The sequence below is a fragment of the Gadus morhua genome, chromosome 22, assembly GCF_902167405.1.
Source record: "Gadus morhua chromosome 22, gadMor3.0, whole genome shotgun sequence".
Classification (NCBI taxonomy): Eukaryota; Metazoa; Chordata; class Actinopteri; order Gadiformes; family Gadidae; genus Gadus; species Gadus morhua.
This window is the reverse complement of record NC_044069.1, coordinates 6,885,239-6,899,556: the sequence shown is the minus strand read 5'-3', so window position 1 is coordinate 6,899,556 and position 14,318 is coordinate 6,885,239. Positions and strand designations below refer to the sequence as shown.

The following is a 14,318-nucleotide window of genomic DNA, read 5'->3' as shown; positions in this document are numbered from 1 at the left end:
AAATGATGCACAAATATGTATCCAGCTACAAAAAATAAAACATATATATATCGTTTCAACTCGATTATATTAGTTTGGGGATCGTTTGACCCAAAAATCTTAATCGTGATCCAAATCGGATTAATTGCACAGCGAGGAAGAGGAAGTCTTGGCCTGGAGATCTGGAACTATTCCCCGCCGTCTCCAGAGGTGAACGGTCGCCGGGCGTCGGCCGATGGTCTCCCAGCTGACCCCGGCTCCTGTCTGACCGGGTGTGTCTCCTCCCCAGCCTGGAGGTGACCCTGCAGAAGCTGGAGGAGGGCTCAACGTGGCCGGAGCTGGTCCCGGGGGACGGCCGGGGGGAGTACATGGTGAGCGAGGAGCAGGCGGCCCTGATCCACGAGAGACTGACCTACCTCACGGTGGACGACCTGGTGAGAGACGCACGCACGCACGCACGCACACACCAGAGCACTCACCAAAACACACATACACACCAAAACACACGCACACACACACACACACCAAAACACACCAAGACACACGCACACCAAAATACAGACCACACACACACACACACACACACACACACACACACACACACACACACACACACACACACACACACACACACACACACACACACACACACACACACACACACACACACACACACACACACACACACACCATAGAGTATCTGTCTGATCCTGTACTTGTCTTGGACCGGCCCCATCTCTGTAGCATGCCAGACATGTTCGAGGCAGCAGGGGGGCCAAGACATCATCCTCCACCAATCCCTCCCTCTCTCCCCCCCCCCCCCCCCCCCCTCTCCTAGTTGCTCTCTCTCTCATCTGCTTACCTGCTACTGCTCTTCCTCTTCCCCTCTCTCATCTTCCTCATCCCCTCGTCTCCCGCTGCCTCCCTCTCCCCCTTTCCTCCCTCCCTCTCCCCCCTCCTCTCCCATCCACCTCCCTCCTCTCCCCTCTCACCCATTCCCTCCCTTCTCCCTCTATTCTCTCCTCTTGTCAATCTCTCCTCTAACCCTCTCCTCATTCATTCTCCTCCCTCCCCTCCCCATATTCTCCCCTCTCTCCCCCCCATCTCCTCTCTCATTCTCCCCCCGCAGTTCCTCCGATCTCCACCCCACCTCCCCCCCTCACGTCCAGCTATCTTTAATGTCTCTCTCCCCTCTCTCCTCTCTCGGCCCCGGGCTGCTTTTCATTAGCAGCCTCCTCTCAGGAACCTCGAGGGCTTCCGGTACAAATCAAGCCAATTTATAGGGTTGAATGTATTCATGGGATGTTTTCTACCGGAATATTCCGGACCAGCGCTCTGTGCGGTCTTTTGTGGTCTATTATCTTTGTCTCGCCAGGTGTGTAAGTAAAAGGTTCTGTTTTAATGGCGTTTTTGCATTCAAAGCCGCTGCCGGGTCTCCTATACGAAATGCATTAAGGAAAAGTAATAGATGTGAAAAGAAAAATACTAATACTGACTCATATTCGTTTGATGTAAACCCGTGATTTTGCCCTTACAACGGTGTTGTCATGCCAATCAAGAAGTCCCTTTCGATTCTCCCTGCGTTCCCCAGAATGCAAATGGTGAGGCAGAGAAGCCTCCCTGCAACTCTCAGGAGCTGGAGGACTGCGACGGGTTCCCAGAGGACAGCTCCAGCCTCACACACTTTGATGGAGGGACACTGCAGCCCACTCAGGTGGTGAGTCTGACCCTTTTTATCGCTCTGGGCTATCGCTCTCGCTCTGTCTGTCTGTCTGTCTGTCTGTCTGTCTGTCTGTCTGTCTGTCTGTCTGTCTGTCTGTCTGTCTGTCTGTCTGTCTGTCTGTCTGTCTGTCTGTCTGTCTGTCTCACACACACACACACACACACACACACACACACACACACACACACACACACACACACACACACACACACACACACACACACACACACACACACACACACACACACACACACACACACACACACACACACACACGCCTCAAAGTGTCCACTTGTCTCCCTGATCCCCTCACCCCAGTACCCACTCATGGGTCTACATCTTAACCCCCCCCCCCCCCCCCTGTTGGGTCTGCCTGGGCCCCAGCCTAAGCCCCCTTCCAGGCTCTTCAGGGGGGGTCCACTTCAGCCGAGCGAGAGCTCTCTGGCTCCGCCCCCCCTGGCGGCTCAGAAGAACCTCCTCAGCCAATCGGGTTTGAGGATCTTCTCTCTCCATAGCAGATGGGTGGCGTCCACGGCGCAGGGTAACCGCCCGGGGCTGTCATGGAGATCTGAGGGGGATTAGGAGTGCCGGGTGTCTCTGGCCGCTTCAGATCATCCTCCGTGTGTCAGAGAGGCAGGGACTGCCTAATGTCTTGAAGGACAGCTTGACAGCAATCTGTGGGTCCCAGTGGCGTGTGTGTATGAGAGAGTCTGCCTTTTGAATTTCATTTTTTATCGCTTCTTCCCCCTGGAAACTATTTCCATTCCTTCGTTCAAAGGTTTTTAAAATCAACGGTTATTTTGATAATTGTGTTGTCAACACAGCTGACATGCCCCCGAGGCAAAACAAACCGACAATAGCTTCAGGCGACTTATATGTCTGTATGGTTTCAATCGGTCGCCATTTCCTTGGAATTGCCGCACAAAAAGTAAATCAATATCGCAGTCTCAATCCCATGAACCCCGATACAACAGGGCTCTGACTTCTTTAACAAAGGGTTTTATGTTCTATCATCCGATGGCGTTGACCACTTATCTTCCTGGCCGGTTCAGCAGCGCCTCAATCACAAACCCTTCTTTCATTCCTTCATTTCTCTTCCGTTATCAATAGACCTGGCGGTCCAGATCCTCCTCTGTCCCTGAACGACGTTATACCCTGCCTTGATGTTTTTATAGATAACACAGTGTGTTGTTGTTGTTATTTCCCTGGCCGAGCATTGACGAAATAACACCTTTTTCATCGCAAGCCATGAAAAGCCAAGCTTTGTAAGAAAATACTTGAGGCTCACGGATTCGGATTGACCCGTTGACATGGTTGATGAGGAGGTGCATATATATATCTATAACAAAATATATCGCACTGAGCGAACAACGCATTCAAACGGGATGGACACAGTTGGGTCTTAACGCCCTGGTCAATCGCTCTACTACCCTTTCCTACAAAAATGTACAAAGCGCTTCACAGGAAAAGATGCATTACAACAAACCAAGCTGCATAAAACCGCGACGTACACTAATGAAAAGAACAGCCATTGTGTAGGCGAGGGCCCGCAGCAGACGACGCCAAGATGACCAGGGATAGAGGAGGTCGTCTGTTCCACGTGTGTTGAAGGCGAAACACGCGCAAGGTCTCGTGTGAAGGGAAGTCTGTGCGCCTCGATGGCCCTCGAGCATGTAGAACTCACCCCGGCATGTATTACCCGTGTCGATCCCCCCGTCGTCTTTTGAAACATGGTGGGTGGTGGTGGTCGAGGTACTAGGTGTGTGTGTGTGTTTGTGTGTGAGGCTGAACACAATGACAGCGACGGGCTAATAGAGAACCATGAATGGAGGCACAGGATACGGGGAGCATGAATGAATGAGAGAGCGGATATAAGAGAGGATAAAAGGCCCGTGTACGCCGACGGCGGGTCCATTACGCGGGCCGCCCCCCGCCGCCGCCGCCGCCGCCGCCGCTAAGTGAGCCTCCGCCCACGAGGTCATTGTGGTGATGGAGCCTACAAGGGAGGGGTGGGGGGTGGGGGTCATGTGTGTCATGTTCATAGGTCTTTCAATATAATAATTATTGATGGTAGTATTAGTGGTAGTGGTATTATACTACGAACATACCCTAACCCTACACGCCAAGCAGAACTCTTGGTCACACGGCATGTCTTTTTTTTTTAAGGGCTTTATAAAGAATTGTGCTGCAGTTTCTGTGGAGAATAGTCATGATTATAAGTACGACAATTTCCTCGGTTTAGCATTCAGATTATTCTAATGATCCAAGTATAAAACGACACGTATCAAAAGTAAAGCAGGGTATTAGGAGTCGTATAACAGAAGAAAAACATGATTTAAAAAAGAACAGAATGGTACCGGTTCAACACATTAAACTCTGGCCAACCCGTTTCAAGAACCATTAAAAGGAATGGAAACCATCCTTAGAAACTAACCATCAATTATAAAACAACCATTAAGATAATTGCCTTCACTAACTAATCATTATCTTAAAAGCGTACCCTATAACACGGGATTAGAAAAGCGACATCACGGCACAATATGAAACACCACGTCGGTCCGAGCATTGGCCCGTCCGGTTCTTCCTTCCCGGTGAAACGGGAGCGAGAACGGGAGCGAGAACGGGAGCGAGAACGGGAGCGAGAACGGGAGCGAGAACGGGAGCGAGAACGGGAGCGCACTGTCTCAGTTCAGTTGAGTTCCGCCGAGGCGGTGCAGAGAGCAGAGCTAAACAAACAGTTTGTCCCGTCGCTCTGTGACAGGTTAGTTGCTATGTGGTCCCGCCGGGGGGGGGGGTGATAAGGGGCCGTCAGAGGAGGTCTCTCTGCTGCTCATCCTGACATCTGCTGTCTGTGTACTGTGGCGTCGCACGTCACCTCCTTATTGCATCCCCCAGCCCGTCTCTCTCTCTCTGCCTGTCTCTCTCTCTCTGCCTGTCTCGCTCTCTCTCTGTCTCTCTGTCCGTCGTTATCTACCTCTGTGTCTCTGTCTGTCTGTCTGTCTGTCTTTCTGTCACAACCTCTCTGTCTGATTCCTTCACTCACTTTGTCTCTCTCTCTGTCACTCTAGCACTGTCTCTCTGTCTGTCTCTATCAGTGTCTCTCTCTCTCTCTCTCTCTCTCTGTCTCTGTCTCTGTCTCTGTCTCTGTCTCTGTCTCTGTCTCTCTGTTTCTGTCTCTGTCTCTCTCTCTCTCTCTCTCTCTCTCTCTCTCTCTCTCTCTCTCTCTCTCTCTCTCTCTCTCTCTCTCTCTCTCTCTCTCTCTCTCTCTCTCTCTCTCTCTCTCTCTCTCTCTCTCTCTCTCTCTCTCTCTCTCTCGGACTCACTATCCATCTTCCCACCCTTATCTTCGCTCTTAAAACCTCACGCACGTATGCACACATGAAAATTATACAGTTTAAATCCTGTACAAAAGGTCCTGAATCTGTTTCATAGACATTTTTTTTATATCCTTGATTGATCTTTATAATTCAGCAGAGCCATCTCATTGTTGATATTAAATCCTTTAGTCACAGTAGACTGGCTGCCAGCAGAGACTGCCAGGACAGACAGGCGGAAAGAGGGACACATTAAGAAAACAAAATGCATTTTTTTCTGACAAGACGTTTTTCAAACCTCCCATTTGTGGTTTGATTGCAACCTAAAATCCTTTATTGGACGTTGTTAGAGCCCAATAAAAAAAATATAAAACTCCTTTAGAGTACAGTTATAATAACCTAAAGTATAATATAAACATCTTAAATATGATGTGAATACAATAATAATATCACGATAATAAAATATTATGAATACAAATTTTAAAAAATGTATCTTGGACCAATACCATCATTCATAATAACAACAATGAAAACACTAACGTGAATAACATGTCTATCAAAATTGTCCGCAGTAATTACTATCAACATGAGCCTGAGCGGTCATACTGTGGGATGTCTCGGTGCATATCAACATCAGATAGGGCGTCCTCCTGTCTGTCTGTGAACCGGGCCCATGCTAAACACCAATCAGGGCGCCGGGCGTAAGTAATTAACACACAAATTACTCAACGCAGCCCCTTCCCCCCCCCACCAGGTGTGCTCGTTAACGGGAATTGGCAGCAGGTGTTTAAATAGTTCCTGTCCACAAAATCGACTATTGATTAACAAGCGTTGCGGAGCTGTGGTTACCGGATTCTGCTGCAGTCTGTTTCACTGTTCAGGCTGGTATTGATTAATTATGGACGGCTGTAGACGGAGGAGTATAGCGACACGGCTCAGGAGGTAGGGCGGCTTGACTTGACACCGGAAGGTCGCTGGTTCGATCCCCGGCCTCTCCTAGCCGAGTGTCGAGGTTTCCCTGAGCGAGACGCCTCAACCCTAACTGGGTTGAGCCGGCCCTTGCCTTGCATGGGCGACGCCAACCAGCGCTGTATGAACGGTGTCATGGCCTAGGGTATCTAGACAATGAGAGTGGACGGAGGCGTGATTCCATTTTGACAGTAATCGAGGTTTATTTGATAACCAATAACGGAAAGAGACAAAACAACAGTTGCAGCGTGGCAAGAAGGGGACAGACAGACAGACAGGAAGAAGGGGGGCTGGCTTGGAGGAACAGGGCGCCCCATATAGGCCACAAACAAGGCGACTCCGCCCCTCCTCGTCAGTCCTAATTGAGAAACAAACAGGCACACCATTCCTAATTGGGAGATAGGAAAATCACAGGCGAGGCCTTGCGGGCATCACAATGGTTTTAAGCTTTGGATAAAAGTGCAGCCAAATGTCCCTCAATGTAATGTTATTGCATGTTACTATAGGTATTGTAGGTTCTCGGCAGGGTATTGTAGCGATTAGGGTGTTTCACTAGTGCCAGCCCGGGTTCAAAGCCCAATGTACCCGGAGGCATTCTAGAGCGTGATCTCTGAAAGAAGTCCCGGTCAGTTGCCTTGGATACGAGGGTCTTCTGCCTAAAGTCTTCCATGCCGTTAGAATAAGTAGCGTTGAACTATGCGAAAAAATGTTAGGCTGTTTTGTGGAATTATTTCTGCTTGGGCTTGTCTTCCTGATGAGAAGGGAATCTACAACAAATTTGCGGCACAAATAAGTGAGTTCACACCTTCCGTAAGCCAAACCAGCCAGCCAGACCCAGGTGCAGAATCAAGGATTCACTCTGCTCAGGTCGATAAGGGCAGGCGGAAAATAAGACAGGAATGTGTGCGGTGTGTGTGTTTGCATAGTTGTGTGTGTGTGTGTGTGTGCGTGTTGGTGCCAGAGAATGGGTGCTACAGTTAAAAATAACGAGGCAGAAACTTAACTTTCCTGTGCCTCATTTTATTTTGACGTGCGTTTCATTTCAAAGCCATTATAAATTATATGGACTGCCTCCGAATCGGGAAATATTAGCAAACAAGATTAATGAAGGTATGCATGACTAGCAATCAAAAAGCTGTTGCATGGTAATAAAGTGTATTCGTTTATTCTAATGACTTCATTAAGATTTGATGTGCTTTTGTATTCGTGTTTTGATACTTTAACTGAAATGGTTAAAACCTTCAGAGTTGGAGCAGGATCATTTAAAATTAAGTAAGATACATTTGAATGCATTGTTCTACACAATTAGCGTTGTCTACCTACCAATATCCACAGAACACGCTAAGAGGTTTCGGATTAGAAAAGGTTTTTGGGCTTGTATTTATGAATACATCAAGCCACTTAGAATTAGTAGATCATATGAAACTAGAAAATGGATTCCCCGCCGGAAATGCGGTGAGTGCTGTAGTACAAAGTGAGTTTGAAAATATTTTTTAATAAAGCCACATAGATTAAGACATAAAGAAACTAAAACTGTGATTCTGAATAAAGTTTAAATAATTTCGAAATGTATTTTTTGAATATTATTGAAGATACAAATGTGTAGATTTGTTAAATGGTTTGAACGAAGATAAACGGTTGAAAATTGATTTAGTTACGTCTTAAATAGTTGAAGTACCAGAGGACGGCTCCGCCGTCCTCCCATTGATGTTAAAAGAAATATAGTATTTTAAAAGTAGAATATCTTAAAATGTGTAAAATATTTAAAAAATCTGAAAAGAAGCGATTCCAAGCTATTCTGAACATTTTAGAATTTGAATGGAGTCTCTAGGTGAAATATTGAGGAAGGAGATAAAAGTTTGTAGAAAAGAGGAAAGAATGAAAGAATAAAACGTATGAAGAACATTAGCTGAGCGCTGCATGCAGCACTCACCTAACTAGCTTCCTCTGTCACTGTCTCTCTGTGCTGCGGTGACCATGGCAACACACACACCGCGCTCCGGCACTGACCTCGGAACCCCACTAAGGCTACTACAAAGACATGTGATCACGGCCCGCGAGCTACACGGCGCTCTCCAATCCGTGGATCCCGTGGCTCTTATGACCCCGGTCGTGGAACCTGTGTGTACCGCTGAACCCTTTACACTGGCCAGACGGAGTCGTACGAGTGGAGGCCCACCGACCTTCTGTAAGATTATAGGTTGGATCCCACCGATCGCGTGCTTGCGTTGCGCTCGCTTAAGGGATCGGAGGGAAAGCAGGCAAGCAATCAGCCCTCGTGGTTTGTTGTTGTCGTGTTCTGTGTTGGGCGTAGCCCTGAGTGTTCTGAGCGGGGTTCAGACCTAAGGGGGACCCCCGAACCTGAGGGGATTAGGGGGGGGGGGGGTATGTAATTAATATGAATGTAATTAATATTGAGGTCTGAGCAGTGGGACGCATGGAGAGTGCTGCCTGCTCCACAGCTAATCAGGGTGAATTGGTAGAAAAGTGGAATTAAAAGTGGAATTACATCAGTGGAATTGTGATGGATGGTGTGCGTGTTGTAAATCCATGGACGTAATCAAGTATTTCATTGTGATCCCACAGCGGGTTTAGCACAGCGAGGGTTGATCTCTGTGTATATTGCTCAGCGTCTATCGGGTTGGGGGAACCCCTGGGGCGCCATGTGGCATTGTGGGTAATCCCATTGCAAAAGAGCCCCCCACATGCTAACTAGACAAGGTCTAGTTCATTACCCAACTCGGTTAATGTACAGGCATGCACTCTGGCATCGAGACACACACAGTTTGTCATCGCTAACACTCCTCTGATTTCCCTGCCTGGGTATGAATTAATGTTCCCTCTTGAAGGATATCAGCCCTGACACGAATAGACTGTGTGTGTGTGTGTGTGTGTGTGTGTGTGTGTGTGTGTGTGTGTGTGTGTGTGTGTGTGTGTGTGTGTGTGTGTGTGTGTGTGTGTGTGTGTGTGTGTGTGTGTGTGTGTGTGTGTGTGGTAATAGGGTCGGTAATTGAGGTCTGCTTTAAAGACTGTTGTCCTAGCGATCAACCAGCCCCTTTGAGCAAAGCACTGAAGTCAAACCTGTTGTACTCTCATGCATTGAAACCTTCAACTTGAAAACATTGTTGCATGCATACATTTATATCTGTACAGGAAGGTGTCCCAAGGTCTGCAGACATTATCCAGTCATCAGCACGATTCCTGCAGTAATCAAGATTCCCAACCCATGGAGAATCACGCTCCTTAAAGGTGACATATTATACCACCAGGTGTGAATGTCATTAGCTGCCTCTTCTGACATCACAAGTGGGCGTGTCCAATAATCACACTTGCACCTGATGGTATAATACGTCAGCTTTAACGACAAGCATATCCATTCACCCGCCCTTTGTACAAAAGCGTCTAAACTCCACCAATCCGCTCCACAGGTGAATCTGGGGAGCCACCAGTACCTGTTCACGGTGGACGCCGACCCCTCCGAGATGCCCTGCCTGTGCCTCCGCCACGACGTGGACGCCCTGGTGTGGCAGCCCCGCCCCGCCCAGCCCGACGCCATGTGGGAGCACATCGCCACCTTCAACGCCCTGGGTAAGAGACACACAGACAGCCTGGGGGAGAGCCACACCCACCCTGGGTAAGAGACACACAGACAGCCTGGGGGAGAGCCACACCCACCCTGGGTAAGAGACACACAGACAGCCTGGGGGAGAGAGGTACCCCCCCCTGGTAAGAGAGGCACCCACCCTGGGTAAGAGACACACAGACAGCCTGGGGGAGAGCCACACCCAGCCTGGGGGAGAGCCACACCCACCCTGGGTAAGAGAGGTACCCAGCCCTGGTAAGAGAGGCACCCACCCTGGGTAAGAGAGGTACCCAGCCCGGGTAAGAGACGCACAGACAGCCTGGGGGAGAGCCACACCCACCCTGGGTAAGAGACACACAGACAGCCTGGGGGAGAGCCACACCCACCCTGGGTAAGAGACGCACAGACAGCCTGGGGGAGAGCCACACCCACCCTGGGTAAGAGAGGTACCCAGCCCGGGTAAGAGACGCACAGACAGCCTGGGGGAGAGCCACACCCACCCTGGGTAAGAGAGGTACCCCCCCCTGGTAAGAGAGGCACCCACCCTGGGTAAGAGAGGTACCCAGCCCGGGGGGAGAGACACACCCACCCTGGGTAAGAGAGGTACCCAGCCCGGGTAAGAGACACACCCACCCTGGGTAAGAGAGGTACCCACCCCGGGTAAGAGACACACCCACCCTGGGTAAGTGAGCCCCCCCCACCCTGGGTAAGAGATGCCTGGGTTTAAGAGGAACCTGCTATTTTTTAATATACAAGAGAACTGCTTCATATGCAACGCATGTTGTGAAGAAATCGTGGTCTACAGAAGCAGCTCTGTTCGACCGGTGACAGAATTTGCCCTTGATTTGTATTTCTCTATCGGTCAGATTTGGAAAAAATTACAAATCGATTCCACAAACATCATGGAAGCAGAGCAGATGCTGCCGGCTGCAACAATACATATGAAGCAGCACTCTCCTATATTAGAAAATGAGCTGAGTGGAATGGTCCCCTTCTAAGGTTCGGGTAAGCGTAGACACCCTTGGCACGAACCAACGTCTGACTGCACAAGACATCAGAGCCTATCCAGGGTGGGGCAGGAGGAGTGTGGCCCGGGGGTCTGACTCCCAAACAAAAGGCTCTGGGCTCCACACAGCAATGGTTGCAGTCTGGCTGTAGGCATCCCAATTCCGACCTGCTCCTGAAAAATGCAGGAACAGGTATGTTGCTTGATTTGTTATTTTGAGAGAAATTTGGGGATTCATTCTCAGCCCCTGGGGTAACGCTTGAAGTGTAAGCTGACTGGTTCCGGGGGTTGCTGGGACAAGCCAGCACAAGTAATCCGATCCACTGGGAGAGAGATTTTAAAACTGCATTTACAATCAGAAGCTCATTCAGAGACCTTATTTTTTTGGAACTTCAATGGCATTGTTGCAGTGATCTTTAAGGTCACACCCACTGAATCAGTGTCTGCAGAACTCGGTGAAAAGGAAGTGATGTCATGGGCACAGGAAATTAAACTCCATAAAATATGGAACGGGCGATCATCTCAAGGTGGTTCTTCGCAGATATTGAAATGATTCACAGGTTTTTTGTTAGCTACTCCACTTGCAGTCTTTTCGCAAAGTTATTGAATCCATGAGCCAATTGGCAAAGGAAAGGCACTCTATTGGTGCCCATGGAAAGACGCCAGACACACAAGCACACGGTGTGTCATCACGGGTTTTTCAGCGGCTCAAAAGATGGACAATAGTGGCCGGAAATGGAGGAATATGAAGGAAAAGCACTGACACACCGTTTCCCTGCTCCCATGTTGCGTCAGTGAAGCGGGACAGTAGTCGGTGTATCGTGTCATCACTGCCTGAGAGGGTTGGCGTTTGCCTTCGTACAGAGGCACTCATCGGGGAGGCTGAGAACAATCAAAGTGTGTCGTCAGAATTGGAGTAACTACAAAAAGGCTTTGTGTTGCAAGGCCGACGCAGGGTAGCTAAAGGCATCAGTGGAACTCAAAGTAAGTTCTGTTATCAATTTGATTTATTCATGAGCAATGGTTGCATCTCAGAGACACAGAGACGGTCCATCTCGGCAGATCAACCTTCTGAAGTCAACATCAGAGCTGAGAACAACAAAGTTAGTTTATGAGAAGTTCTCGGAAGAGGTTAGGTCTACGGATGTGTTTTGAAGATAGGAAGGGATCTAATGCCCGTTTTCACCCCATTAAGTATTTACAATCCAACCTGCCGGATGCGATCCAAAGAGCCGCTTGGCTGAGGAAATTGATTTCCTCTCTGGCACCAGCACAGAGCGTAGGAACCCAGTGTTTGCACCGAGGTATGGTTTGACGTGGTAGAAGTGTAGTCGTCTTTAGTGTACTTTGGTAACATGAATGTGTTGAGTCTGTATTTGCAGTCACTCAGTTACTAACTGACAGCATAGTACTTAGGGGCACGGTGGGCTAATGGATAGGGTGTTTGACGTCCAGCCGAAGGGTACTGGGTTTGAGCCCTAATCTCCTTATCATAGCTGTAAGCATCTGTTTTATCATCTCCTCTGTAATCATCTTATGTTTGTCTAATTGTGTCTCAAATCAGTCATAAATTGATATATATTGTTATCTTATCATGGAGACAGCTCCTAAGATCACAGAGTAGATGTTTAATCTTTATTTACAGTCAGCCTATTTCTCGTCTCGCCTTATTCTCATTCCTTGCCGTGATTGGTCCTTTTTTGGTCACATTGCAGTTGAACCTAAAATCCCTCTCGTCTCACCTTATTCTCATTCCTCGCTGTGATTGGTCCTCTTGAGTCACATGTTAAACCTAAACCCCCCCTCCCTCTTTTTATCTCGCTCAGGTTACGTCCAGGCGTCGAAACGGGACAAAAAGTTCTCGACATGCGCTCCTGACTTCTCGTACGCGGCGCTGGGCGAGTGTCTCCGCCGCACGTTCATCTACCGGCAGCCGGCGCCCGTCGACACGGTGCTGTTCAACCGCAAGCAGGGCCGCCAGGTGGGGCAGGTCGCCAAGCAACAGGTGGCCAGCCTGGACTCGGCCGACCCGGTGTTGGGCTTCAGGGCCTCGAACGAGAGACTGTTCGTCCTGACGGAAAAAAACCTCTTCGTGCTCAAGGTCAACAACAACTAGGTCAAGGTCAACAGCGACTAGGTTTGAAACTCGGAGGGTTGACCAATCACGAACCTCCGAACACACGGACTGTCTCCTTCCATAGGCTTCCAACTTCGAATCGGCTGGGATTTAATATGGTAAAGGAGTGCGATTACACGTGATGGACTATAGGGGGTGCTGTTTCTGTCGTTTCGTTGTCGTTTTCGGTTACTCTTTAAAACTGAAGCCATTCTGAAGAATCATCCATTCCAAAGTGATACGTAATCCAACAGCTTTTATTGTGTTCCCTGTGTGTCTTTATGTGCAGTGTCATTAAATCAACTGTTGTAGATGGAGACAGGCGGCTACTTTGTACCTACTTTGTTAATCGTTCACTGTGCCGAATAACGACATACACGCGTTTTTTAAACCTGCATGCACTTAGTATTTTTAGTACTTAGTATTTAGTGTTCATGAATATACGTGTAACCACCATTATATGGTTATTTGTTAAAATAATTACAATGTTAATAGTTTTATAAAAAGAGACAAGACGTTTTTTTGATGCACTAATAGCTGCAATCGTTGCACCTTCTAGAACCTTCCTTTGGTGCCTTAACTCAGAAGTCTCAAGTCAGCCCCTGTTTCCTTCATATAATCACCCAGCTCATGGAAGTATAACCCCATGTTCGATGAGACACTATATCTCCATGAGATATACATCATATCACAGCCACACCTAACGATGGTGTACTGATAGAGAAGCGAAGAGAGCGTGGTCACAGCACACGGTGTCGGACGATCTCAAAGCAAAATATCCTCCCAGGAAGACCCTCTTTCCTGCCTCAACGTGTCCGCTTTCAATTCCATTAATTTCCATGAGAATATTGCACTTGGACCACAGCTCCGCTCTGTACTGGCTACTGGCCTGCCCTCCCCCCCACCCCCCCCCCCCCCCCCCCCCCCCTGCCTAATGCGACAAGCAAGGCATCGGATTTGCGACGGTCGAACCCAGTCTGCGTTCCTCTGTATTCGCGTCGTGGGAATTGAGTTGTTGACGTCGATACTCTGGACGACGGATGAGGCGGACCTGAACAAAAGCCACGCAAAAAAGTTGAGGCTTCTTCATCATGGAACATAATGTAATTATATCTGAGTTGCAGTTAAAAATAATTAAACCCGGAATGCTCTTTAATTTTCGAAAGTGCTCACGTAAAATTAGATATTGTGGGGGGATGGGGTAAGGAAGGGGGGCCCCACTCTGTGATTAATGCTGACTTCTTGTTACCACGGTAGGAAATGTTTAAGGTCGATGCCTGATCGCCATGGCAACAGGAGTGGACCGCAGTTTGTTTTGGCGCTATTGAATAAAACCTGAGCACTGTGTCTATAGACAGCACATGCCTGTAGGACAGACCGTCGCACGCACGCACGCACGCACGCACGCACGCACGCACGCACGCACGCACGCACGCACAGAGAGAGAGTATGTGTGCATAAAACAGAATGACATACTCATTACCAAATACAGAAAGAGCAATAAAGGAAAGTAATGCATGAAGACAAGATAGATAAGTGACAAAACCATGTCAATATTACTTTAATTGAACCTTTAGTTTTAAAGGTTCTATTTAGTGCGGCTTTAATGTAGTTGTATACAATAGTGA

At 48.5% G+C, this 14,318-nt stretch overlaps 1 protein-coding gene across 1 annotated transcript in view; it reads left to right on the top strand.

Annotated features, from left to right (window-relative positions):
* nudcd1 (NudC domain containing 1) overlaps window positions 1-13,009 on the top strand; it is a 29,900-nt gene extending 16,891 nt beyond the window's left edge. The window contains exons 7-10 of the mRNA XM_030347128.1: window positions 269-413; window positions 1,571-1,696; window positions 9,414-9,573; window positions 12,401-13,009. Coding sequence (XP_030202988.1) covers window positions 269-413; window positions 1,571-1,696; window positions 9,414-9,573; window positions 12,401-12,690 — 721 coding nt within the window. The 3' untranslated portion in view covers window positions 12,691-13,009. The remainder of the gene's footprint in view (window positions 1-268; window positions 414-1,570; window positions 1,697-9,413; window positions 9,574-12,400) is intronic.
* The last annotated feature ends 1,309 nt before the right edge of the window (window positions 13,010-14,318 follow it).